General features: G+C 39.0%; 9 protein-coding genes across 11 annotated transcripts; 6 read left to right on the top strand and 3 right to left on the bottom strand.

Moving 5' to 3' along the window:
• Positions 1–1,021: 1,021 nt before the first annotated feature.
• Positions 1,022–3,083, top strand: ERD15 (dehydration-induced protein (ERD15)). The gene is made up of 3 exons (XM_013001986.2): positions 1,022–1,401; positions 1,968–2,303; positions 2,705–3,083. Exons 2-3 carry the CDS (start codon positions 2,000–2,002, stop codon positions 2,845–2,847), a joined length of 447 nt encoding a protein of 148 aa, XP_012857440.2. The 5' UTR covers positions 1,022–1,401; positions 1,968–1,999; the 3' UTR covers positions 2,848–3,083.
• A 451-nt stretch (positions 3,084–3,534) lies between these two features.
• LOC105976506 (putative F-box protein At5g04010) lies at positions 3,535–4,547 on the top strand. Its single transcript, XM_013001743.2, has one exon. It carries the CDS (start codon positions 3,692–3,694, stop codon positions 4,460–4,462), a length of 771 nt encoding a protein of 256 aa, XP_012857197.2. The 5' UTR covers positions 3,535–3,691; the 3' UTR covers positions 4,463–4,547.
• A 157-nt stretch (positions 4,548–4,704) lies between these two features.
• Positions 4,705–7,758, bottom strand: LOC105976661 (zinc finger CCCH domain-containing protein 39). 3 transcript variants are annotated; one of them, XM_088825338.1, is made up of 3 exons: positions 7,371–7,758; positions 5,782–6,654; positions 4,705–5,161 (listed from the first exon to the last, which is right to left on the bottom strand). In XM_088825338.1, exons 2-3 carry the CDS (start codon positions 6,593–6,595, stop codon positions 4,893–4,895), a joined length of 1,083 nt encoding a protein of 360 aa, XP_088681464.1. In that variant the 5' UTR covers positions 6,596–6,654; positions 7,371–7,758; the 3' UTR covers positions 4,705–4,892. The 3 variants fall into 3 exon arrangements, with proteins under 3 accessions (XP_088681464.1, XP_088681463.1, XP_012857369.2); XM_088825337.1 differs by lacking the exon at positions 7,371–7,758 and adding an exon at positions 6,984–7,141; XM_013001915.2 differs by lacking the exon at positions 7,371–7,758 and having other exon boundaries at positions 5,782–7,292.
• Positions 7,426–11,242, top strand: ARP (apurinic endonuclease-redox protein). Its single transcript, XM_088825336.1, has 11 exons — positions 7,426–7,551; positions 7,627–7,747; positions 8,080–8,165; positions 9,112–9,305; positions 9,405–9,727; positions 9,814–9,924; positions 10,026–10,163; positions 10,263–10,310; positions 10,449–10,529; positions 10,642–10,801; positions 10,907–11,242. Exons 1-11 carry the CDS (start codon positions 7,505–7,507, stop codon positions 11,026–11,028), a joined length of 1,431 nt encoding a protein of 476 aa, XP_088681462.1. The 5' UTR covers positions 7,426–7,504; the 3' UTR covers positions 11,029–11,242.
• LOC105976663 (AAA-ATPase ASD, mitochondrial) lies at positions 11,086–12,642 on the bottom strand. Its single transcript, XM_013001917.2, has one exon. It carries the CDS (start codon positions 12,640–12,642, stop codon positions 11,245–11,247), a length of 1,398 nt encoding a protein of 465 aa, XP_012857371.2. The 3' UTR covers positions 11,086–11,244.
• Positions 12,643–13,579: 937 nt separating this feature from the next.
• On the bottom strand, positions 13,580–16,747 carry LOC105976771 (uncharacterized). Its single transcript, XM_013002037.2, has 10 exons — positions 16,343–16,747; positions 15,574–15,661; positions 15,260–15,351; positions 15,043–15,161; positions 14,828–14,943; positions 14,611–14,738; positions 14,439–14,525; positions 14,244–14,304; positions 13,863–14,024; positions 13,580–13,749 (listed from the first exon to the last, which is right to left on the bottom strand). Exons 1-10 carry the CDS (start codon positions 16,690–16,692, stop codon positions 13,690–13,692), a joined length of 1,263 nt encoding a protein of 420 aa, XP_012857491.1. The 5' UTR covers positions 16,693–16,747; the 3' UTR covers positions 13,580–13,689.
• Positions 16,748–18,973: 2,226 nt separating this feature from the next.
• On the top strand, positions 18,974–21,087 carry LOC105976507 (protein IQ-DOMAIN 12). Its single transcript, XM_088825339.1, has 5 exons — positions 18,974–19,102; positions 19,198–19,458; positions 19,531–19,665; positions 19,766–19,852; positions 20,584–21,087. The coding sequence occupies exons 1-5, from the start codon at positions 19,025–19,027 to the stop codon at positions 21,001–21,003; spliced, it is 981 nt and encodes a 326-aa protein (XP_088681465.1). The 5' UTR covers positions 18,974–19,024; the 3' UTR covers positions 21,004–21,087.
• A 271-nt stretch (positions 21,088–21,358) lies between these two features.
• Positions 21,359–22,989, top strand: LOC105976508 (UPF0481 protein At3g47200). Its single transcript, XM_013001745.2, is given in 2 exon segments — positions 21,359–22,943; positions 22,946–22,989. Coding segments are annotated over 2 exon segments (1,500 nt in total). The 5' UTR covers positions 21,359–21,487.
• Positions 22,990–23,177: 188 nt separating this feature from the next.
• Positions 23,178–25,199, top strand: LOC105976732 (pentatricopeptide repeat-containing protein At5g66520). Its single transcript, XM_013001992.2, has one exon. It carries the CDS (start codon positions 23,261–23,263, stop codon positions 25,124–25,126), a length of 1,866 nt encoding a protein of 621 aa, XP_012857446.1. The 5' UTR covers positions 23,178–23,260; the 3' UTR covers positions 25,127–25,199.
• Positions 25,200–25,273: the final 74 nt, after the last annotated feature.

Here is a 25,273-nt window from a genome sequence, read left to right on the forward strand (position 1 = left end):
CCCATCTAAATATAAATTAATAATTCTCGGAAATACGCTTCAAATATATAGTTTATTACATTTTTGATAAATTTATAAAGAATCTATAAAATATGATTCAATTTTTTTTGTTTCTTCTTGAAGTTGAAAATGTCACCTTCCATATCATTCTTCATTTTTTTTAAGATATTGTAAAAACTTTCGGTGTGTTTTTGTCATAGTTCAACAAAAGAATATTTAGAGAACATTGCTCGTTTAGAAGCTCCCGCCCGAGATACGGGCATTGTAGTAGAATTATCATCTTTTTGCTTCATCCTCTTTATCAGCTGCCATGATGTTCTCAATTACTATTCGTTGGTCAATTATCTTTAAAATAATGTTGTTTTCTGCAGGATAGTTTAAGAGACATTCAACTTCCATTGTTTTACAACAATTCAACTCACAAATTTCTAGTGATTCCACCGTCCAATGGTTCGTCCGTAATTTTGGAAAAATATATTTATTGAGAATAATAAATAATAAAAAATATAATCATAAACTAAAAATAGTAATTATTTATTTTATGAATGAGATTCTAATCGAAAAAAAAGAAAAACATGTCAATTTTTGTTAGTAAAATTAGATTTGAGGACTACTAATAAATTTCCATTTCTTTTACAAAAAATACGAAATTTCTCGGCCCAAAGCCCATTCCCTTGGCCCGATAAAATTTTCGGCCCGCCCGTTAGCTTCCTATGAATTTCCATTTCTTTCATAATCCCAATTTCCAAGTAAATAAAATGCTTTTTAGGCCGTCTACCGACCAATCCAACCCAAACACATGCTTTCAGCCAAAGACCCGGTCCCACCACCAAACCAAATTCTTCCACTTTCGACCGTCAGATCAAAAGCGTCACCTCTCCTGGCCGTCGATCCTTCCCCAATCAGAAACGACAATTATTAGACCTGTTTGGTGGGGCCCACCCGGACCCACTAATAAATTCCAAATTCATGAACCGATACGCGCTTATCCTCTTGCGTCACCGGCTATTCCCGGTAACCTGACCGACTCATTATTGATAATTTGATGTACAACTTTTACAGGGTAATGTACAGTTCCTTATTACGGTGTTCGCTTTTGGCGTGCTACGGTCTGTTTGGGTCCGTAATTATTTGGAGCGTCACAATTGGATATACAGAGAGCAAGTTGCAGCTTCCAACCAAACGAGACCCTCTCTCTCTCTCTCTACTTTAAAATCAATCAGTGGGCAGGTTTGGGAAATACTCCAAACCTAAGGTTCGGTAGACTCAGGCTTGGATTTTACGGCCTATGTATATACTATTTCCTTCGTACAAGTTATCGCTCTTTACGTGTAAGCTCACAACTCGACGCTAGAGAGAGAAAGAGAGAGGAGAGAGAAAGAGGATATTTTGCCTTTGAAGGTACTATTCGTGGACTCAAATTTCGTCTGATTTTTTTCATTTTTATTGATGAATCTATGGATAGCGTAATGAACCTTTTGAATGCATAGATCTCGAGATCGATTACTCGTATTGATTTTTTGTTTTTGATTTTATGAATAAAGCATATTCAGCTGTTGCCGATCTTCTCATAGTTCTTCTCGGAACAGTTTTAGCGCACTAGAACAGCGTTTTAGTGTTTGTTAGCTGTAGTTTGTTTGGATCTTTTAATGGAAGTGAAATTTCAGAAGATCAAGTAATTTAGATTACTGAGGGTTTACCTCTGATCAGTAATCCTGCTGGAGTTTTTTTTTTTTTTTTTGAGTAAAATTATCGTTAAAAACAGGCTTAAAGCTTTGAAAAATTGAAGTAGTTTGTGTTAGCAAAGAGGGGAATAGCACTGATAAAAGTGGAATTGAATTTTTTCATGGATTTAATTTTCGATTTGGTGGTGGTTAGTTCGTCGGGGCTTTTTTCCCGGTGTGTTCTGCTTCTTAGTGATGGATTATTGAAGAGAACAATTATCTAATAAGTTTTTCTTCTGTTAGGTGTGTTTTGATCAAACGGCAGCAAATCGATCATGGCTCTTGTATCCGGAGGAAGGTCGACGCTGAATCCGAACGCACCTCTGTTCATTCCTGCCGCTGTGCAGCAAGTGGAGGACTTCTCGCCGGAGTGGTGGAACCTTGTCACCACCGCCACCTGGTTCAGGGACTACTGGCTGAGCGAGCACCATGGAGACGACATGTTCGGCGAGGAAGACAATGCAAACGATGTTGTCGGCTTGTTGCCTGATACCATCGATGTTGGTGTTGATGAGGATATCCTGAATATGGAAGCACAGTATGAGGAATTTCTGCAGTCCGAGACGCATCATCACAGGGGTAAGTTTTTTTACAGAAAATCGCTGAAAATAGTATTTAGTTCTGGATGAAACCGTATATCATTGTCGAATTGTAGTAGTTGTTGCTTTCTATATCATTTGATCTCGAATCTGAATTAACACTCAAATCGTTGTAGTTGTTTACGTTTCACGTCGCCGTAAGCTTTAGGTAAACACTAATTTTGAAAAAAAAAGGAATATTGCTACTAGTTTGATCAGAAAAAAGCCTCGCTATCAAATTAGGAAGGAAATAAACAAATCGGTCCGATTATATTACCTCACTTTATGAATATTATATCTTGTATAATTGGTAGATAAAACGATTGGAGAGTTTCAGTTATTGGCTTTTCTTCTTTTGGTAAAACATGAATTGTAGTTAATCGTACTTGGGTTGATGTTCAGGTTTCGGCAAGAATGCCGGGGTGCTAGTGAAGAACATGAGCTTTCCGAGAGAGAGAGGCCCGATATCTCCAAATTATGGGGAGAAGCCTGCGAAGATTGTTAGCCCAAGATGCGGGCCCCGTTTCATCCAGCAACCCCGTTGAAGGCCTACTATAGCCTTGTTTAGGGTCGTGTTAGTTCGAAGTATGGCTCAACAAAGCAGCAGCAGGTTTCTTTTTAGCGTTGTTTTTTACTTGTAAGTTTTCTGTATAGAGCAAGGTTTGAACTCTCTCATGTACTTTAATAGCCTTGTTCATATTCTGACGTTCTTCGTTTAGTTTTAACCGTTAAGAAAAATGTAAAAAGGGTGTTGTAGAAATGAGAAAAAAGAATTCCGAAACATGTCCGTTTGTTTTATCAATCTTGCGCCTGTAAAGGGTTTAGGTTAAATATTGCTCGAGCGACAATTGAATTGCAAGAGAGTACAAAAACAACACCAGTTTGAAAGAATTTTTTGACAAAATGTCGACAAGCCGGGAATGGACGTTTAAGTCAATTTACGTCAAGAAACATATGCATAGCAAAAGCCAAAAGGAGTAAGCAGAGCTGAATGCAAAGTTCGAATATTTTATAGAGCTTTAAAAAGTCCTGTATGAGATTGATTCAGTAAGCAATTGAGTCGAGCTCAAACGAATATTTTATCGAGTCGAACGCAAGCTTTTGATGATCGATCTTGATTCAAACCAATTGAGGGATTGTCTTTTTTCCCTTTTCTTCAAGTAATTTGGTTTAATTTTCAGTAAGATTCAAGATACGAGGTTAAATTTATACAGACAAACACATCCTTTTGGTAACACGTGGCAGATCCCAGAATCTACTTAGTCATGAAAAACCCAAGACGTGGCAAACTAGCACACAACACCACTCTAGCAAAAGACACCTGTCGATCGCTCATTCATTCCAAAATATAAATCTATTTAATCGACGGATTCGAAAAAAAAAAAAATAATGGTTTTGAATGAAATGATGAGAGAAGGTTCATCACCACCATGGCAAGTTCTTGATCTTATCGGCGACCACCTCGACCCAGAAACCCTAGCCACCGCCTCCTGCGTCTGCAAATCTTGGTCTGTTTCCATGTCCTCCGACCACCTCTGGCACCCCATTTGTTCCGCAACCTACCCATCTCTCTCCAACCTCCGCCGCGCCGCCGCAGTACCCTACAGCAAGCTCTACTCCCTCGGCCGCGCCGCCGAGAAGCGCCGCCTCCAAAAGCCCCCCAAACCCCGCCTCTCAATGGCCGACTTCGCCTTCGCCGTCGACATCCAGAACACCCGCGGCTCCTTCGCCACGGTGCTGAAGCCCGGCGCCCAGCTCAAGCTCGATAAAAACGGGGTCTTCCGCTTCGATATTGACGTGGATCAGAGCGGCGAATTGACGGCGTTCGACGAGCTGGACAGCTTGAGGATCACGTGGAACGTGGTGTTGCATGGGTTCGACGCCGTTTTCACGGTGATGGACTGCAGGGGGAAAGGGAGCTTTATACTGGGGTTGGAGGGGTGGTTCTCCAAGGAGCTGCCGGCGGCGGGGTGTTGCTCGAGCGGCGCCGCTAGTGGGCTGGTGGCGGATTTGAGATTGGGGCTGAGGGAGAGCGCCGCCGGGAAGGTGGTGGCGGAGAAGATGAGCGTAGGGCTGTTGAGTATAGTGAGCTGGAGATATGTGTGTGTTGATGATGCTCTTAGGTATTTGCAACATTTTCTTTTACCATGTAATTATTAACATCATATTTACCAGGCTAAATTACATCTACGTCCCTAAGGTTCACTAAAATAACTTTAAACTCCATATAGTATCGATAAATTACAATTATTCCCGAAACATCGTTGGAAATATCAGGGGTGTGGGGTGTAGGTTCAAGTTACCCTATTTATGAATTATGTAAAAAAAAATTGAATTATTTTCTTAATTAATTGAATTAATAATAAAATAAGGAATTTGAAAAAGAAAATGCAGGTATATTGAATAATCAATAATGAATTGAATTCCTTATTGAATAATTTTACAATATAAATCAAATAATTCAAGAATGAATTGAGACAAAGAATCAACTGGCAAAACCAAAAATCACTAACAACCTGTTGCTGCTAATTCAACTATGAGATAATATTCAAAAAATAATTATAAAAAAAATAAATAAAAGAAAGCTTAGTTAGATGTCTTCTTGGGTAGGAGAGTTGTGAGGAGGTGTCATATCATCTAACCAATCAGCATAGATTCGATTAATCTTTTTTGTTAGTTTCCATTTGGATAACTTCTTGCTTTCTTCATCTCCATTTGAAGTAGGTATAGCTGCCACTAGATTGTTAGCTGGTGCTGCGGTAAATGCTGAAACCGGGACGGGCTTTCTCGGAATCGAGACGGCTTCTTTCGCCGGTTCGAAGTGAACCGAGTCGCTAACGCTGACATGTGACTTCAATTCTGCAGACAAATCAATAAACCGTATCAGAACTTCTGTTTTGATCAGCCAAACAAGTAACATTGTGTATATAATAAAACAATGGATTAGACAAAGTTAGAATATGATAGCAAGAATCAAGCAAAATATCCATCTTCAATAAGCAAAAGAAACATATAAGGATGCTGGAAATCGGATGGATCGGAATTAGCACTCAAAAAAAATGCGGATGTCAATTTGGTTTAGAAAAAAAGCAAAATCGGAAATTGGAATGAAAAAACATGTTGCAGAATCAGAAATTCTTGAATCAGAATCAGCGGGATCCGGAAATTCCAAAATTTTAATCACTATCCGGAATTTAATAGGAAATTTTGAAAACATTTTTGGAAATTTAAATCGGATCGAAAATCAGAATATCAGAATGATCTAACATGTATCCCAATCCCATTTTAAAAAATGGAACTTTTGAGAATTCAGAATGAAAAATAGTTCCAAAGTCCGAAAATTTCAAATCTTAATTCGTTGCAAAATTCACCCCTAATCGTAATCATTCGACTCAGACTCCTATACAACCATAAAATCAATACAATCAATCAGATTGAAATACAATAAGAAAACTTATAAAAACAATCTCGATGCATACCTGACTGCCCGTGAGCATAATGGCAACGATCACCAAACGGACACTGCCCCATCTCCCATTTGCTACACATTCTCGTTTTCCAGAAAACCTTATTATGATCAACATCCGCACCGGCATTCCCCCTCGAAGCATCCCATGTCATTCCAACGTTGATAGCAGAGCTCTCCCTCTGCTCGGGTATATCATCAGCCCTAAATTTCCGCACCGGAGGGGACAAAGGGCGCTCGTGTAGGAAGTTGCACTTGTCCCCGTACGGACACTCCTCCCCATTGTAGAACTTCTTGCAAATCTTCATCCTATGAATCATCGTTCTCCGATCATCGCCGCCATTGCCTCCGAAAGAAGTCGCGTTGTTCATCGACGCTCTGTCCTTTTCTCGGATAAGCTCTTGCCAGTTTGGAGGGGGCTGACGTAAGTCTTCGGGGCCGTGAGCGAACGAGCATTGGTCTCCGTTCTCGCACTTGCCTTCGTTGAATTTGGAGCAGATTCGAGTCTTGAAGAATATGTGGCTTGTTCCTTTGTTAACCGGAATGTTCGGTGGATTCATTCTCGGATTCGTTTGTTGTACGGGAGGCGGGAAATTCGTCGGCTTTTCGGCAATTCTCGGTCTTTTGTAAGGTGGGCGGTCGAATTGGGACATTAAATCAGGTTGTTGTTGTTGCTGTTGCTGTTGCTGGTGCTGGTGGTGTTGATCGTTGTTTCCGGTCCAGAATCCAGGCCAGAATCCGGCGGCGGGGGCGGCGCCATCGCCGCCGGCGAAAGGTGGTGGTATGAATGGATACGTCGGAGGAGGTGTAGGATCTGGATAACTCATCGCGGAGAATTTCGATCGGTATCCAATTTGCTTGTTCTGAATGATTTTTTTTTTTTTTTCTGGAGAAATCGATCAAAATCAATACCAAAAAGGGATCTCGAATCAACAATCAGAAGAACAAAACAAAAAATTGTATATGTAAAAATCACCCACGAAAAATCATCAATGGCATGGAAATCAATTGAATAATAACAAATCAGTATATAAAAGAATCAATCAAAAATCCAGAATCGCAATCCAAAATCCAAAATCCAAAATCCAAAATCCCAAATCCCAAATCAGGATACGCGATCAAAAAATCAAAATTTTAAATCGGTAATTAACAAAATCATCCAATTTTTTTTCTTCCTACTAACAATTCCTATGAAGGATTCAGGAATCGACGAACCTGAATCAAATCCAATCAAATCAAATCAACTTCCCCAAATTCAAAAATAAAGAATTGTTTTTTTTTTAATTTTGGAAATTGATAATCCAAAATTAGAGAATGAAGAGCAGATTCTGTACAAAAAAATAATTAATAAATAAACAAGTATAAGAAGGGGCGCCGCCTCAAACCCTAAATCGAAGGAATTAAAAAAGGAAAGTTGAATTTTTCTATAGTAATTTGGCGAAGAGATGGAATACCAAAACCCTAAAGACGCCTAAAACCCCCCAACAGTTTCCTCGTATTAGCCTTTTGATTAGGATTAGGATCATTAATTAAATCGGATTATTAATTTTTAACTATTTTTCAATCAATCAATAAAAACTGTTTCTTTACAGGCCCGATCACCTAAAGATATGGGCTTTTTAGCCCAGGATAAATAAGCCCAAATCCAACTTCTCCCGCTCGCGCCACTTATTTTTTTTGGCGGTTTTCCCTCGATTCCCGATGCTTACGTAGCTCTCCATCTTTGGAATTTCCAAATGGTTTTTGCTCTTAAATTAGGGTTCTTCTGTTCAAGTGCAGGGTGGTACGTATTATTCATAAATTTCTTTTTTGAAGAGCTTTCCATTTCTCTGGCGATTGATTGAATTTTTTGTCGCAGTTTTTATGCAGTGAATTCTAGGGTACCTAAATTTCACAGACCGATTTGTTTGAACTTCAAAATGTCCTCAAAACGACACCGTTTCAGCTCACCAGCATCAGCTACAGAGAGTTTGGACGAGGTAACATGCATATATTTACATAAGTTTCGTACACTGATAGTTTTATTTGGGCAAATTACGGTCACTCCTTGAGGTATTGTCAAATTACGAAAAAACCCTTCATTCGGTAGATAAATCTAACACAGTAAGGGTTCGATGTGTAAGAAAATACATAGTTGAAGGGTGATTGTAATTACCCAAACATGAGGGTTTTTTTCGTAATTTGACCTTAACTCAGGGGTGGCCGTAATCTGCCATTTATTTTATGTGTGTTTGCATTTTGCAAGTTGAATTAGCTTCTAATTGGGAGTTCTCTTGATGTAATAGTGACTGTATTTTTGTTTGGAATATAGGCAAGTATTATTAAAAGAGGGATTCTTGAGGATGATCCTGCAATTATCGAGAAAATGACTCTTCAGGAGATTAAAACAAAGTTAAGGTAAATGAAATGTTAAGGGTTTTTTTTAGATGTTTGTGTTCTTAATTTATGAATTTCGATTTGGGTTTGTTGGACGGTGGTAAGAAGAGAGTCGAGAGAGGCTATATGAAGTTTGAAAACATGTTGTTTACGATGACGCTTACGAAATAAAAAACGGAAAGTAAATGCTAGTTGCATATTTTGGAAAGTGGTTATTAGACGCTCGACTATGTGAAAATGTAGTTGTTTTTATTTACTGTTGCGATTTGGTCATTTTGTGAACCGTAATTTCTATTGATTGAACGAGCACAACAGAGTCGTATTGCATTGGGTGGTCTTGTGGATTATATTTATTAATCAATCAGATGTTTTGCAAGCTTCTATTCTATTGTTCACATCGCTATTTGTTTGCCTCAACTTGGTTTTGTTCTTCTTTCGACTAAGGAAAGAGCTGGAAAACTACGTTTGTGCTTGATAGTTTGCATGCAGAATCGATATCTCGGACGGCCGTCCGAGTTTCATGTACAAATCTCGGACGGCCGCCTCACTTTCTGAGACGTTCTGCCAAGTTTTGCAAAATCGGACGACCGTCCGGTTTTGTAGTGTAATTCTGGGACGGCCGTCCGAGGCTTCTTCTTTTCTTCGGTTGGCTTTTTGTCCATTTTAGCTCGTTTCCGCCCCGTTTTTTACCGTTTTGCTCTTATATCGCCCTATTCTCTATTTTGCACCTAAAACATATAAACCAAGTCTTTAAGTACCATGTATTTGCTAAAATATTACAAAAATCTTCGTAAGAGAATATAAATCGAGTGTAAAATATACACTCATTCAACTTCACAATTGATTGCTTTAAGACGATTCGTTATGCGTTTATATATTTGTTTTCCTAGTATTTTGCTTCAGGTAAATTTTTTTTGCACCAGATTGTTTATTTGAGTTGTCGTTCCATTTTTTTCTGTACTTGTAGAAGTATAGGTATCCCTGCGAAAGGTGCCAAGTCTGAACTCGTCTCTGTCCTGAAGAGTTGCATTAAACGTCCAATGGATGGCACTAAAAGCTTATCAGAAAGCGATCATGTTCAAATAGAAAACGATGTTAACATCAAATCCTCACACCACACAACCGAGCAGGAGCTCATCATCGAATCAACTAAAACCGAAGGTGCTGTAATCTTTCTCTTGGGATGTGCTAAAGCCGAAGCATTGTATTCTTCACATTCTGCAGAGTGAGTATAAACGATTGTTTTGCTAATAATATCAGGTGAAAAATCCATCCAATCGAGAAAGAGAATCTCTTCAAGAATCAGCACCACCAAAACCGACACGCGTGTCAATGCCGATCTTCCTATTGTGGAACCTTGGACAGTTCTTGCTCACAAGAAGCCGCAAAACGGGTGGACCGCGTACAATCCTAAAAGTATGAGACGACCTCCTATTGGTGCCGATACGCCACATATGAAGCTAATGTCGTGGAATGTCAACGGTTTACGAGCTTTGTTGAAGTTGGAGAGCTCCCCTGCTTTTTTTCAACTTACACAAAGAGAATCTTTTGATGTATTATGTTTGCAAGAGACGAAACTACAGGTGAGTTTTCATTTTGTTTCTAAACTGTCGATTTAAGTTTGTTTATTTATTTATAAATATGATCGTAACTTCACTCTCTGAATCAGGAGAAAGATGTCGATGCAATCAGACGGTCTCTCCTAGAAGGTTACGACAATAGCTATTGGACATGCAGTGTCTCGAAATTGGGGTATTCAGGAACAGCTATCATTTCCCGAGTAATTTTTTTTTTCCTTCTTGTTCGCTCTGATAGTTACTGTTGCATTTTATTATTGAAGGATAAACGTAGTTTACTTTCTACTTTCTCGATCTTTGGCAGATAAAACCACTTTCTGTACGATACGGTTTGGGCATATCGGATCACGACAGTGAAGGACGCCTTGTGACAGTGGAATACGATAGCTTCTATTTATTGTGTGGCTACGTTCCTAATTCTGGTGATGGTCTCAGACGACTGGTATAAAACTCGAGAATTTGTATTACATACACCTTCTTATGCTAATTCACAGTTCTTTAGACTATAAAATGGAGGATGATTAATCCCGTTTTTCCATAGTCGTACAGGATAACTGAGTGGGATCCTTCTCTCAGCAACTATATGAAAGTAAGTCTCGGTAGTTATTGTCTTGTGTTCATTTCTTTGGAAGACGATTTTTTTATACGAGTTCTCGTTGAATTGTAACAACCGATGGACGTAGATTTGGTTCGTTAAATATTTTATTTTGAAATTGTGATTTTACAGGATCTGGAACGGTCGAAGCCTGTGATTCTGACCGGTGACTTGAACTGTGCCCATCAAGAAATTGATATTTATAACCCAGCAGTGAGTAACTTGCTTCGTGAATATTAGCCGATGAATTTCTATTGTTTTGGAATTCTCGTCTATAAGGACTGGCTGATCTGAAATTGCCGATTCTCGATTTTTATTATTACAGGGAAACAAAAGAAGTGCAGGTTTTACTGACGAAGAGAGAAAATCATTTGAAATGAACTTTCTTGAAAAAGGGTTTGTTGATACTTTTCGTAAACAGCACCCTGACGTCGTTGGCTATACATATTGGGGCTACAGGCATGGTGGACGCAAGACAAACAAAGGTGTGTTCCGTCGTTTTTTTCTCTCTTTAATATCGACCAATTAAACAGTAGACACGTTATTTTGCTCTTTCCGTCAATTTAACTTTATAATTGTGTTCTAATTAGGGTGGCGGCTCGATTATTTCCTTGCCTCGGAATCAATTGCAGACCAAGTACACGACTCGTACATTCTCCCTGATGTTGGTGGGAGTGATCATAGTCCAATTGGCCTCGTTCTCAAGCTATAGGCTCGTTTTTCGCTCTTCTTCTACGATATTAAAAAACACGATCGAATAAAACGCAACTTGAATCGAATAGCATTTTGAGATTGAATTCCTTTGGGCCTTATATTAAGGAACGCTAATTCCATCGGAAATTCAGTAATGTGTAAATTTTCACCGAGTTTTGTTATCTCATTACACTCTACTCTCTCGGGCTTGAAAATTTAACGAGTTTGCGAAATATCAGGGCATAATCTTGTCGGAAACAGAGACTTGCTCTGTTTCAACTTGTGCAGCAGTTTCCATGGCTGAAATCAAATTCTTCAAGCAAATTTCGGCATCCCCCACGATATTTCTCGGCATCAAACACTCGGCAACGTCAGCCGGAGTAATCTTCACTTCACCCAACAAACCCTCGATCGTATCAAACAATTCGTGCCGCTCCAAATCGAGATAATTCTTCGCCAAAACCTTAAACCCTTCGAACCCACAATAAGACAGCTCCACGTGCTTGTCCATACGCCCTCTTCGAATCAAAGCCGGATCCAACTTCTCGACGTAATTAGTCGTGAACACAATAATCCTCTCACTCCCACAAGCCGACCAAAGCCCGTCTATGAAATTCAACAACCCTGAAAGCGTAATCTTGCTGGCACTCTTCGACTCCGTTTCCTCTCTCGCCATTCGCCTCAGAGGGTCGCTTTCGTCTTTCTTCTTAGCAGGCGGGGACCTCTGTCCGGTGAGGTCAGCCGAGCAGTCAATATCCTCGATAACGATAATGGCTTTACTAGAAGTGGCGATCAGCAGCTTCTTCAACTCGGTGTTGTCCTTAACCGCGGTTAGTTCGAGGTCGTAGATATCGTAGCTTAACAGATTAGCCATGGCGGCAATCATGGTCGATTTGCCCGTTCCGGGCGGGCCGTACAGAAGGTAGCCTCGTTTCCATGCTCTGCCGATTCTCGAATAGAAATGCTCGGCTTTCGTGAACGATGTGAGATCATCGACAATATCCCTTTTCTTGATGGGATCCATTGCTAGGGTTTGAAACGTGGCGGGGTGCTCGAACGCCACGTGGCTCCAGGATGAGCCGTTGTTGGTGAAGAGCTTTCTCTGTCGGTTCTTCACCTTGATTGCGTTCCCCTCTTTCATTACATGGCTGAGGTAAGTTCCGATGATGAAGTTTCTGTGTTTCTTGTGGAATCTTAGGCTGTAGAATCTTTTCTCGTCGGTGATTGGCTGGAAGGAGAAAGTCTGGTTCTTGGAGGTGGTTTTGCCGGAGGCCCACCAGAGTTTGACGCCGTTGAACTCGTCGGCGACTTCTTCGTTGTCGTCCATGCTCAGGGAGAGGGTGTGGGTGCTGTTCTTGAGTGTCTCCGCCTTGAGCCGCCGCGCCTGGGCGGAGGAGGTGGTGCTCAGGTAGGTTTCTATGGCGGAGTAGGCCTCGCTGCGCATGAGACGCTCGCCGGCGAACTCGCTGAAGGTGATTTGGATGTACGGTGAGAGGAAGCTGAAGAGCTTGCCGGAGTGTTTTCCGACGGAGATTCTGAGCTGGGTTGGGATGTATTGATCCAGAATCGCTTTGAAGAACATGAAAGCGGCGATTGCGGAACCCAATTGAGCGAATAATTCTCCAAACTTCATTTCTTGCAGCAATTCTTTATTTTTTTCTTTATTCTTCTTGAAATTAAGTTTTCGTTACAAAAAATGATAATTGATAAGTGTGAAGTCAGCAGATTGAGGAAAATAATATATATAGAGGGTAAATGGTCACACGTGAGGTGATATCAAATTACAAAAATACCCCTTGTGTTTGGGTAATTACAATCACATCCCCAACTACAAATTTAATGGAACCTTATAGATTATGTGAAATATTATCCAGTTTATACTCGTTTTAATCCATTTCAGCTCCAGATTCTGAAACAAGATGATTATAAGATGTGACTATTGGCTTTTAACTATCAGATTGTGGTGCATCATAACCTATATTTTTACACAAAACAAGTACATTCTATAGAATCTAGAAGAATATCTTGAATTTGACACCACAATAGTGGGCGTGTAAGAAGATTCATAATTTATGAGTGATGACACCACAAGAGTGGGCGTGTAAGATTCATAGTTTCTGGATGGTTGTAAATTTGTAATTTATCAAACAAGAGGGGTATTTTTCGTAATTTAACCTTACTCATTTTTCGCAATTTAACCTTACCTAGGGGTTGTCGTAATTTATCCAATATATATATAGTTAAACCTCTATAAATTAATACAGTTGAAACTTGCAAAATTCTATTAATTTAGCGAAAATTAAATTATTGAGTTAATAATTTAATATATTTTTACCGAATCGGAGTATGTTTTTTTCCGCGGTCATCACATGTTTGTTATCTAGTGTGAAAACTCTTGTACCAAGCAATAGAAAAAAAAAAATCAGTGTCGTTGTCTTGTCTTTTACGTACACTTTATATAACATTATTTTGAGGTCGGTGAGGCAGAGAAATATCAGTTCGTGTTGGATTTGGTTTCTTCTTTTTTGCTTTAAACAATAAATTTGATATTTCCTGTCAAGAAAAAAAAGAAAAGAAAATTGATATATTATCATTTAATTTATATCATAAAATTCACAATATAAGTAATGCAGCCACTCTGGTACTTAGTTAAAATATATCTGGAAATAGCAGAAACCAATCACTTGTACCACCCTGTGAGGAACCACCTCAGCAAGAAACAGAATCCGCAGCACACGCCCTGTAATGTAACCCATAAATCGAGTTACGTCACTTCGTTCGAATGTTTCTCCATCAGTTTATATTCACATTTGTGTACAATGATTCCAACAAAAAACGGATTGATGAATATACCTGGAAAACTAAGAGTTGAATACAAAGGGTTTTCTCAGACATCCGACCAAATTGTCTTAGGAATAAGTTGACAAGTGTCCCGTCATTTGTCCCTGTTAGAAGTCCCGACTTGGGGTCGAACTTTGGCAGTCTATGCCTCGGACAAGGTATAATACCAGCCAGCTGGCAGAATTATTAAAATAATAGTCATTAATCTATACGTTTTCTTTGGTCACTCATTGTGACTGTGAGAAGTGTAGTGTGTGTGTGTGCGCGCGCGTGTGTGTGTGTGTGTGTGTGTGTGAGAGAGAGAGAGAGAGAGAGAGAGAGAGAGAGAGAGAGAGAGAGAGAGAGAGAGAGAGAGAGAGAGAGAGAGAGAGAGAGAGAGAGAGAGAGAGAGACCTGAGGGAGAGAAAGCAGAAAGTTCAGAACTTGTGGAGCGAAGAATACCAAAAGTGTTTCGCTGAAATAGAATCATAAAAAAATTCGACGAGTTATCCAAAAGTTAATTTTTAACGAAGAAAAACCACAAATAGAAAGAAAGTGCGGTCTAAAACGACTCATAAAGTCAATCAATAATGTATGAAGAAACAATACCTAAAATGGCCTAAAATTCCAGCAACAGCCATAGCCATCCCAGCAAAGTAAGTGTAGGTGTCCCCAACGAAAACCGAAGATGGATACCTTTCACAAAAAGACGAAAACTGGGGATAATTAGCACGCAAATACGGCTTAAACTCTAAATCAAAGGAAGAGCAAGAATCATTACCAGTTATAAGAGAGTAAAGCTAAAGAAGTTGCAAGCAAAGGTTGAACAAGGTAAATCGAGAATGCATGTGCTTGTTTGTATTCCGGATCGCTAGACGCCCCTATTTGTACGATATTATGTATCAAAATCTGTAAAAAAAAAATACTATGTTAGATTCAACACAAGCAATCAGGTCTAAATAATGCAAAAAAAAAAAAAAAAAAAAAAATTCGCTTACAGCACAAGAGATAACGACTGTCTGTCCAACTTCGAGGCCATTGATGCCCGCATGAATGTTTATCGAGTTTGTGCAAAATACAGCTAATAACCCCATGTAGAGCTTATATATCCACCCTATTAGCCAAAAAATACGTATTTAATTAAGGTGAAATATTTTATTGAGAAACGGGTTCTTTATAACATCTAACTAAAAAAGGAAAATTGACAACTTACCTAAATCTAAAATCTCTAATCCAACATAAGGAACGAGTGGCTTTGGTATAATTATAGTTGTATGTCCAGCGTAAGCCATCAATAACGGGAGAGCGGCAATAGATGGCAACACTAATTTCCTGTCTTCAAAAATTTCACAAGGGCAGATAAGTTATTAAGCATATAACGCAGAGGTTATTTCGAAATACTGCTGAATGGGACATTCGAGAAAACTCACACTCTCCAAGGTACATCAAGAACGTCGTCGACAAATCCAAGAAGAATCATGAAGCAAATTGACGCTAGTGCAGCGTTGTATTCAACGAGCCACTTAAGGAAGAAAAAGAAAACAAGTTCAGATAACGTAAAAATATCGAGTAGGGATTATAACTTAGGTCCCACATCTATACACATTCTCATCCACTATTGCTAACAACATCTACGACACTACGATACTAAATTACATCATCCCGATTATCCATACATGTTTCATTATGTAAGAAACGCAAATCTTGACAAAGTGTGCAAGCGTAGGCAATAAACGATTCTTACATTTGAATCTGCAGTGAAGTTGAAGTACTGAAACAAGATCGCCACAACTAGAAAAACTATCCCGACAACAATGCCCAACGATTCAGGCCTGCGAATCATCAAATTACAAACTTAATGAAAAGACATCCACATCGAAGGTTGAACTCCAATTCCGAGTTTGTTTTTTTTTTTTTTAAATTTGCACCGGTCGAGAAATTCTTGCTAAGTCAACTGCTATATTAGTTCATTTAACTAGCGAAACCGATGTTTAATACAGATTCAACCAAACAAGATTAAACTCCAAAAGGCTAATGTAAAATAGTCCTTAATTATCTTGATGCACTGAGAAAACCTCTGTCAAATCAATTAACAAGACAAAATTTTCAGTCGATGAATCCACATTTCAATAGCTCATTTAATTTAGAAAAAAAAAAATTGTAATTACAGACATTTCAACTCAAAACTCAGTAAACCCACAATTCATAATCATAATTGCAAACTTAAAAAAATAAAAAAATCAGCATACTAAAATTCAGTAAACCCACAATTCATAATCATAATTGCAAACTTAAGAAAAAAATTAGCATACTAAAATTCAGTAAACCCACAATTCATAATCATAATTGCAAACTTTAAAAAAAAATTAGCATACTAAGATTCAGTAAACCCACAATTCATAATCATAATTGCAAACTTAAGAAAAAAAATTAGCATTCTAAAATTCAGTAAATCCACTATTAATAATCATAATTGCAGAATTAAAAAACAATGATCAGCAAATTAAACTTACACTTTAATGGATCCATCAGGGGTACCTTTCTTATTAATATCATACCCAAATAAATTCCTTCTCAATACATATTTAGACGCCACAGGAATCATTTTTACCGTAACGAAGAACCCCATCATGCTGACGAAAGCACTGATCGAGATCGATTTCTTGAGCTCATAATCAATTTTGCAGTGATAGAAAATCAAGTAGGAATATGGGATCAAAAATACGAGCAAAATTTTGAGAATTGTTGGGAATTTCGGAGGTCGAATTGGGGGATCCGATGGCGGGCTTTCGGGCTTGGGTTTCTCGGGTTCGGGTTTCTGGGTAGCGTCTGCAGTTGCTGAAGCCCGCTTCCTTGCTGCCATTATTCTTCTCTGCAACTCTTTTCACTACCGATTAATTGTTCAAATGTTTGACAATTTTTGATTAATTTAACTTTTTATTTATTTATTAAAATTAGTGAATTAATTAACTTTTACCCTTGAGGTAATTTTTTTTTGAAATTTGGTCCAAAACGGCGTCGTTTTGGTATTTAAAGGAAAAAAATTACCAAATTGGAGATGCAAAAATTGCATACATAAGCTTATGTATGTAATGTACCATTAACTAACACACAAAGTTTGCAAAAATTAAGTCTGAATATGAGAATAAGTTCCTCTTCTCACGGTGTACGCTCGGTTTACGGGCCTCCGAAATCACCGAGAGTGCACCGTAACCGCACTGTACCTGCACTTATAGAAAGCGCAAATAGCATGTGTTAGTGCATATGACAAAAAAATGCCAAATATCATAAAATCATCACCAAAATCATGGAGAGTTACGATAATCCAAACATAATTCAAATCAACCGAACAAACAAGTCCTCGAGCTCAAAAAACACTTATCCAATCAAGAAACTTCCGTAATTGCCATGCATTAGGGTTCACGATATTCTCAGCACAGTCGAGATCCATGAACAAATCGGAATCAGTATTATCGATTTCTTGGATGTAAAGATTTGGACCGGCCGTACAACTGTATGCCACACGAAATCCCGTTTATGTTAACCAATAATACTGTTTTTTTAGCATTGTTGAATGCTTCTTCGCATGCTGATTCGTCCGGTTATAATGACATTATCGAATAGGTGCATGTACGTAACTCTTTATCTGCAAGAGTGTCGTTCCTCACTTCATCGATTTGCAGAATTCCTTTTCCCATGAAGGTAATTCCCATTATTACTTTCGGTTGGCTAACCATGCATATATAAATATCTAGATAAAGTGAATCTAGCAATCGACAAATATAAAATGCACTTCAAAGTCGTTGCAAAAATATATTGTGAATGAGAACTCCTCTCATGAACAACTAAAAAATAAATTCGAGCTCGAAAAACTCGAGTTCGAGTTTTTTTGAGTCGGCTCAGCTCGTTTACCACCTCTAGGTCCAATTAGTATACACTTATTTGGGCTTCAGAGGCCCAAATATGTTAGATAATCAGTCCGCAAATTCCGCATGGGCCAATATTTAACAGTATTTGATGGGCCCATCCAAATCACGTTAGTTATAAAATTATTTAACATTTTATAAGTTATAAACTATTTATTTAAATGAAATAATTTTGTCCAACTCCTAATTTTCTCAAAACAAAAAAAAAACTCAAAATTATTTTTGCACCATGTACTAATTTATTCAACTCATCATACCAAGTGCTCAGCTCCTAAAATTTTCTTGGTTAAGAAACTATTTTATATATTAAAAATACATTTTAAATGTGCAATACAATGTGAAAGTACCAAAATAACCTCCTAAACAACACGTTTTTTGTTCAGCTTGAAACCTGTCATGACACCTTATATTAACAACAGTGCCACGTGGCAAAAAAATGGGAAAAGGAATAAAAAGACAAAGTAAAAAGAAGAATCTTTCACTTGAAAAGGTTGGTAGAGTGTATTTGTCTTTGGTTAACTAAAGTACAACAACAAGAGTATCATCAGAAGAAAAAAAAAAAAAAAAAAAAAAAAAAAATCTTACCTTATTTTTTTACAGTAATTAAATAAGTGTTGTCCTTCATCACTGTACTATGATATTACATTTACACAGATTCACTGCAACACATTTTGTCTGAGAAAACAATTGTCTCAAGGCTCCATTTACTCTTGTGGTGAAATTGACCCTTAGAAGAAAGCACAATGCCCATATGGTAATTAAAGCAACTGAGTCATTTTAGGGTAAATTACAACCATCCCTGAGGTATGGTCAAATTACAAAAAATCCCTCGTGTTTGGATAATTACATCTACTCCTCAACTATGATTTTTTTCTTACATCTCCACCCTTATGTTGTCAAATTCAACATAATCATCTAAATTTCGTGGAATGTGCTCTAGTTTGTACTCGTTTTGTCTGTTTTCCTCTGGAATTTTTCAGAAAAAGGAGCAATCTTGCACCATCACCATTGAAGAGTTACATCCAAGAAAATGTTTGCACATATTTACCAAAATGCTTGACTTTATAAATTGATGACGTGTCCTTTCTTTTGCTTTTCTTTGTCTCTTGCATGCATCAAATGAATTTAGTTAGGTGTATTTCCCTTCTGTCTTCTTCTCATCCCCTCTTATTAATTCAGAAAAAAAAATGTTTTTTTTTTTAAAAAAATTCAAGAAATAAATAAATATAAATAGAGATTCAAAAGATTAAAGCCATAAACACAATTGAAATGGGAAATAAGAAAAGCTGGTTATTCACTTATGTCAAGAAGCTTCTCTCTCCTGATTCACAACCAAAATCTCAAGAGGTAAAAAGAAAATATATATTACACCAACTTTTGATCTTCACTTAATTATTTTTTATTATTATTATTTTTTTTGTGATGATCAAAATATTTAGCAGGACAAGAAATCCAAGAATCGGAGATGGTTTATTCCGAGGTCGAAATTCAGACAGTATCCTGTAACGGAAGCCGAAGAGGAAAGGCGAAAGCATGCAATGGCAGTTGCTATTGCAACAGCAGCTGCTGCAGAAGCTGCTGTGGCTGCTGCAAACGCTGCCGCAGAAGTCGTACGCCTCACTAACAACATCCCGCGTCGAGTCGAAATGACGCATTTGCCCTTGCCGGTTATCAAGATCCAAAGCGCTTACCGGGGGCATCTTGTAAGTTTTATGTTATATACAATAGTCTAATATTATTATAACTTCAAACAAAAATTGGAATACTTATTGCAGGCAAGAAAAGCACTAAGTGCACTTAAAGGAATAGTGAAGATTCAAGCATTGGCTCGAGGCGAACTAGTGAGAAGAATCTTCGTTAGAAGACGAGCATCGTTAAAAGAATATGCCATTTTTTCTCAAGAGCTCAATGTAAGTATTTTTTTTTCCTCATCAATCAATCAATTCAATCCCTCATATTTGAAGTAGAAAACGTCGTCTCATTTTGTTCCCTTTTTTTTTTTCCGGATAGATTCACTCGAATAAAAAATTCTCGAATCGGGATTTAAGCTCGTTTTCGATCGAAGCGGTTACTAAAAAGGACTGCATGAAGAAAAGGGTAACTTTGATATTCTAGTTATTGGAGATATTAATATTAAATGATACATTTCACTAACAGCTTAAGCTTTTGGTTGAGATGGTCATTCAACATGGTATCAGAGCCAGGCCAAATGAAAGGTCCTGAGTTCGAATCCCACAGCCACCCATTTAAAAAAATATTTCAAGTGCAAGGCCTCAAATGTAATTCGCCTGCACTTGAGGGGGCGTATTGGAGATATTAATATTAAATGATTCATTTCACTAACAGCTTAGGCAATGTTTGGAACCGTTTTGGATCTTATTTTGAGGAAATATGTTTTGGGGGAATAATTTGAGAATGAAAGTAATGTTTGTTTGTATTTTGGAAGGAGACAAAATACACTGTAGAAGTCAAATCATGTTTAAAGGTGTTAGAAAAAGATATTTTTGAAGAAGAAAATTGAAAGGTGAAGTGATGTTTATTTGTTTTTTAGTGAAGACATAGCAGTCACATCATGTCTGGAGGAGAGAGAAACTTTTGAAATTGTTTTGAGAAAATGATTTGAAAAGTGTAATAAATCCCATTTTGTTTTGGGGAAACAATGAGAACAAAATAAAAACAGTTCCAAACATTGCCTTAAGCTTTTGGTTGAGATGGTCATTCAACACTAGTACGTGCTGCTATACATATGACCAACACTAGTACGTGCTGCTATACATATATGCTATAGTATCTTATTTTCCGATGATTTCTTGATTTTTCGGTTGAAGGAAAGGAGTAAGCGATTTGATCGTGAAGAAACGGAGAAGTTGAAGCCTATGTCTTATTCAGACACAGTTGATACAACTAGGCTGGCACAACTGAAGATGAGAACTCCAAGAAAACATGGGATTACAGAGGATTCGACGTTTTCGCTACCGAGGAGATCTTTTTTTAACGTGAAAGAGAAGTCGATTGGAGAAGAAAGATCTTTACCGAGTTCACCGGTTCTAGCAGGGTACATGGCTGCTACGGAATCTGCTAAGGCTAAGTCGAGATCGCTCAGCACTCCGAGGCGGAGATTGAGGTTGTGCGAAGAATATTCCGGTCAAGATTCTCCTCGCAAACTCAGTTTTTCTTCACGGAGTGATGAAATAATCAGCAGCCCTTATAAAAGAAACAGTGTTTCGTTGCGATTAGCAAGAGAATAATCAGTCACTTTTTCGTTTTTTTTTTTTTGGTTCTTTTCTGTATTTTAAAGTGAGGATGATATATATGAGAAGACTTTTATTGAATTTTCGCATTGCTTCTTACACACCATTCAAGAATCTCGACTCTTCAACCGCATTTTCCACCGTAGATGCTGATCCTAGTACCTAAGATCACATTTACATTTTGGGGGCAGAAGAAAATATTATAAATAGTTGACATCTAAACACAATAATTGACATCGTGTCCTTGTCGACAATTTATAAAAAAAGACTTTTGAGGAACAAGTTGAAGAGGAGAATAATAATAATGCAGAGTCACGTAGAGGATGGATGTATGATCTGTACGAACCTCTCGACGGTTTTGACTTTGCCATTTCCGTAAAATAATCTTACAAATCTTGCTGCATAATAGGTGCTTGCTGCTGCACCGTAAACTCAGGTCAGGTCGTGAGCAAAACCGAGTGCTTGTGATATTGATTTGGCAATGGAAGAAATCGAACGAGCAAGTGATGACGAAGAAAGTCAACAAACGGTACGAGCTGTAGTAACTATTCAAGAATTCTCGGAACTTGTTGAACCCTTGGCAAGAAAATGGCTACCAGGATGGGGGAAGCGGTTAATACACGGAGTGCCACCACACCTACGGGAGAGGCAGCCCAACAAGCACGTGTACGATCCGGAGATCATTTCCCTTGGCCCTTACCACCACGGAAAAGCATCGCTCCGCGAGGCAGAGGTATTTAAGTATCTTTGCCTGGATTGGTTCGCGGAGGGCGACGAGAACAAAAAGCTCCATCTATACAACAAGGTTCTCGAGAAAATCGATGACATCAGATCCTGCTATGCTGACGTCACCATTGTCGAAGTCGAAAAGTACGATGACAAGAGACTAGGTATGATGATGCTTTTGGATGGATGCTTCATAATAAACTTGATGAACAACTGCACAGGCATCGAGAACAACAACCACTCGGATTGGCTTGCGTGTTGCGGTATGGCTGCATCCATCCAAATCATGATTTCCGATGTCTTTGTGCTCGAGAATCAAATCCCTTTCCAGGTTATACAGTTGTTACTACAGGAGCGCAAACAAGAAACCGTCGAAAGTTTAGTTCAGCGTTTCATCGGTTGGACCATGAAGATGCAGGTCCAATATCAGTTCAACATTGTCAGAGAAAACGAAGAGCCTCCGATTCACATATTGGAAGCTTGTCGAAGAGCATTTGTCGAAACACCCAAATCCCGACACAAACGCAAACCCAAACCAAAACCCAAACAGCACACCGGAGTAATCAGGGAAAATGAAGAGCTTCCGCCTATTCACGTCTCGGAGCAGTTGTCCGAACACACAAATCTCCGCGAAAACGAAGCCAAACAGCCGACTGGAATAAGAGCGCACAAGTGGTTGCGGTGCGGATTATCAAGGAAAATCTCAGAAGTCGAAGTATCCCACACGTCGTTTCGTTCGGTCATGGATCTGAAAGCAAAGGGCATTCACTTCAAGCCTAGACGTAGTCACTCGGTCGTGGACGTTACATTCAAGTCGCATGCTTTATTTGGCCAACTTAAACTCCCGATTCAATACGTGTCCCCTCAAACCCGAGTCACATTATCCAATTTGATAGCGTACGAGGTATCGCCAAACAGTGGGGCGACGCCTGCCGTATTGGCGTATGTCATCTTCATGAAATCGCTGGTCGAAACCCCCGCGGATGTGAAGGAGCTGCAGAGGAAAGGGATACTGATAAATAGTTTCCCCACTCACGAAAAAGCTGTCGAGGTGTTTAGTGAAATCGATACGTTTGGATACGGGGATATCGATACCTTTGCACAAGTCAAGTCTTACGTCGAAGCGCATTGCAGAAACCGAGCAAAAACGTGGCTCGCGGATCTGATTCATACCCGATTCGAAACTCCTTGGTCTGCTATTGCATTGTTTGCTGCACTTTTCTGCAGACATGGTATACCATGCACCCTGTCAAATAATGATCCTTTACGTACGGTGTTCTTCGTATTCCATTATGTAGTGTGGTTTGCTGCGGTTCCTTCATTTAACCAAAAAAAAAAAAAGAAAAAAAAAATGTTTTATTGATTGATTTTGAATTCTGTTTTTTGTACTTGTTTTCTCTTTTGTTTCTCTGTAACAAAAATGAAATTTTAAGCCCTTCTATATATATATATATACACACACACACACACACATAAGCCCTTTAATTATTAAGCACTTCTACACCTCTCAGCAGAGAGAGAGGGTCCCATGTCTGCAATCCATTTCTTCCCAGCCACACCCATGGCGACCATATCTACAGCCAAGGCCACACCGTTCAAGAATCTCGAATCTTGCTCAACCATGGCCGAGCTCAAACAGCACCACGCCCAAATCATCAAGCTCGGCCTCTCCTCCGACAACGACGCCGTCGGCCGCGTCATTAAATTCTGCTCCCTCTCCCAATCCGGCGATTTGAACTATGCCCACCAGCTGTTTGATTATTTGCCCCACCCAGATGCTTTTATATACAACACCATGTTCAGAGGCTATTTACAAGCACAATTGCACAGAAACTGCATTATCTTGTACGCCCATATGCTGGAAAGATTCGTCACCCCAAATAAGTTCTCTCTTCCTCCCGTTATACGAGCTTGTTGCTCCGACGGTGCTATTGAAGAAGCTAAGCAAGTGCATGCTCATGTCGTTAAACTCGGGTTCGCCCGGGATTCGTATTGTCAGAACAATTTGATTCATATGTACGTAAATTTCAATTCGTTGGAGGAAGCAAGAAGGGTGTTCGATAAAATGGATAAAAAGGACGATGTTTCTTGGACTACGTTAATCAGTGGCTATTCGCAGTACGGATCTGTAGACGAAGCATTGTCCGTTTTCGAATCGATGCCCGTTAAGAATTCTGCAGCATGGAATGCTGTGATTGCAGCACACGTGCAGAATAACAGATTTCACGAGGCGTTTAGTTTGTTCAGTAGGATGAGAAACGAAAACGTGGCGATGGATAACTTTGTGGCCGCGAGCATGTTAGCAGCTTGTACAAGGCTCGGTGCATTGGACCAAGGCGAGTGGATACACAACTACATTAAAACCCGTTCGATCGAAGTGGACCCCAAATTAGCAACTACAATTATCGACATGTACTGCAAATGCGGTCGCATAGACAAGGCTTACGAGGTATTCGATAGCTTGTCTAGCAAAAAGGTTTCATCTTGGAACTGCATGATTGGAGGATTAGCAATGCACGGTAAAGGTAAAGACGCAATTGCCCTTTTAAAGAAAATGGAGGCGGAGAAAACAGTAACTCCCGATTATGTCACGTTTGTAAACGTGCTTAGCGCTTGTGCGCATTCGGGTTTAGTACAAGAAGGAAGGTACTATTTCTCTTACATGACTGAAGTTTATAGTATTGCTCCAAGAATGGAGCATTACGGATGTTTGGTCGATTTACTAGGAAGAGCTGGATTATTAGAGGAGGCGAAAAAAGTTATAAACGAAATGCCGATGAGAGCTGATGTAGGTGTTCTAGGTGCTCTTTTGGGAGCTTGCAGAATCCATGGAAATATCGATATAGCAGAGGAAATAGGGAAGCAGGTCATCGAACTCGAGCCAGAAAATAGCGGGCGCTACGTTTTATTGGCTAATTTATACGCGAAAGCCGGTAGATATGATGAGGTGGCGAGTATTCGAAAGTTGATGAACGACAGAGGAGTGAAGAAGGTAGCTGGATTCTCCATGATCGAGTTCGAAGGTACCGTGAGTGAGTTCATTGCAGGTGGGAGAAACCATTTACATGCGAAGGAGATTTACGAAAAAGTCGAAGAAATGATGGCTCGTATTAGAGAAGAGGGCTATGTGGCGGATAACGATGGAGTTGTGTACGAGGAAGATTTGGAGAATTCGTTGAATTATCATAGTGAGAAATTGGCTATTGCGTATGGATTGTTGAAGACGAAAGCAGGGGAGACGATTCGAGTGACGAAGAATTTGCGTGTGTGTAGGGATTGCCACGTGGCGAGTAAGTTGATATCGATGGTTTACGATAGGGAGATTGTTGTGAGGGATAGGAATAGGTTTCACCATTTTAGAGGTGGATTGTGTTCTTGTAATGATTACTGGTAATGGTTGTAATATGATAGGTAACCAAGGATGCTCTGTTTTACTATTGAAAAATGCGCTCCGATTTCGATCGCTAGTCGAATTGATCAACATCGGTACGTAAGAATTACCAGTATAAGATTTCGATCGCTAGTCTAAAAGAGGAAACAA

This window comes from Erythranthe guttata, chromosome 11, assembly GCF_056151865.1.
Source record: "Erythranthe guttata isolate IM_541 chromosome 11, IM_541, whole genome shotgun sequence".
Classification (NCBI taxonomy): Eukaryota; Viridiplantae; Streptophyta; class Magnoliopsida; order Lamiales; family Phrymaceae; genus Erythranthe; species Erythranthe guttata.

Coding starts and splice junctions, on each gene's coding strand:
- LOC105976507 (XM_088825339.1), top strand. CDS start 19,025: ATGGGAAATAAGAAAAGCTGGTTATTCACTTATGTCAAGAAGCTTCTC. Junction 19,103..19,197: donor CACAACCAAAATCTCAAGAG/GTAAAAAGAAAA, acceptor AATATTTAGCAG/GACAAGAAATCCAAGAATCG. Junction 19,666..19,765: donor TTTTTTCTCAAGAGCTCAAT/GTAAGTATTTTT, acceptor TTTTCCGGATAG/ATTCACTCGAATAAAAAATT.
- ARP (XM_088825336.1), top strand. CDS start 7,505: ATGGTTTTTGCTCTTAAATTAGGGTTCTTCTGTTCAAGTGCAGGGTG. Junction 9,728..9,813: donor TGCAAGAGACGAAACTACAG/GTGAGTTTTCAT, acceptor TCTCTGAATCAG/GAGAAAGATGTCGATGCAAT. Junction 10,530..10,641: donor TTGATATTTATAACCCAGCA/GTGAGTAACTTG, acceptor TTATTATTACAG/GGAAACAAAAGAAGTGCAGG.
- LOC105976506 (XM_013001743.2), top strand. CDS start 3,692: ATGGTTTTGAATGAAATGATGAGAGAAGGTTCATCACCACCATGGCAA.
- LOC105976732 (XM_013001992.2), top strand. CDS start 23,261: ATGTCTGCAATCCATTTCTTCCCAGCCACACCCATGGCGACCATATCT.
- LOC105976663 (XM_013001917.2), bottom strand. CDS start 12,642: ATGAAGTTTGGAGAATTATTCGCTCAATTGGGTTCCGCAATCGCCGCT.
- ERD15 (XM_013001986.2), top strand. CDS start 2,000: ATGGCTCTTGTATCCGGAGGAAGGTCGACGCTGAATCCGAACGCACCT. Junction 2,304..2,704: donor CGAGACGCATCATCACAGGG/GTAAGTTTTTTT, acceptor GTTGATGTTCAG/GTTTCGGCAAGAATGCCGGG.
- LOC105976661 (XM_088825338.1), bottom strand. CDS start 6,595: ATGAGTTATCCAGATCCTACACCTCCTCCGACGTATCCATTCATACCA. Junction 5,162..5,781: donor TTATGCTCACGGGCAGTCAG/GTATGCATCGAG, acceptor ATTTGTCTGCAG/AATTGAAGTCACATGTCAGC.
- LOC105976771 (XM_013002037.2), bottom strand. CDS start 16,692: ATGGCAGCAAGGAAGCGGGCTTCAGCAACTGCAGACGCTACCCAGAAA. Junction 15,662..16,342: donor CCTGATGGATCCATTAAAGT/GTAAGTTTAATT, acceptor GATGATTCGCAG/GCCTGAATCGTTGGGCATTG. Junction 14,025..14,243: donor TTCTGCTTTCTCTCCCTCAG/GTCTCTCTCTCT, acceptor TAATTCTGCCAG/CTGGCTGGTATTATACCTTG.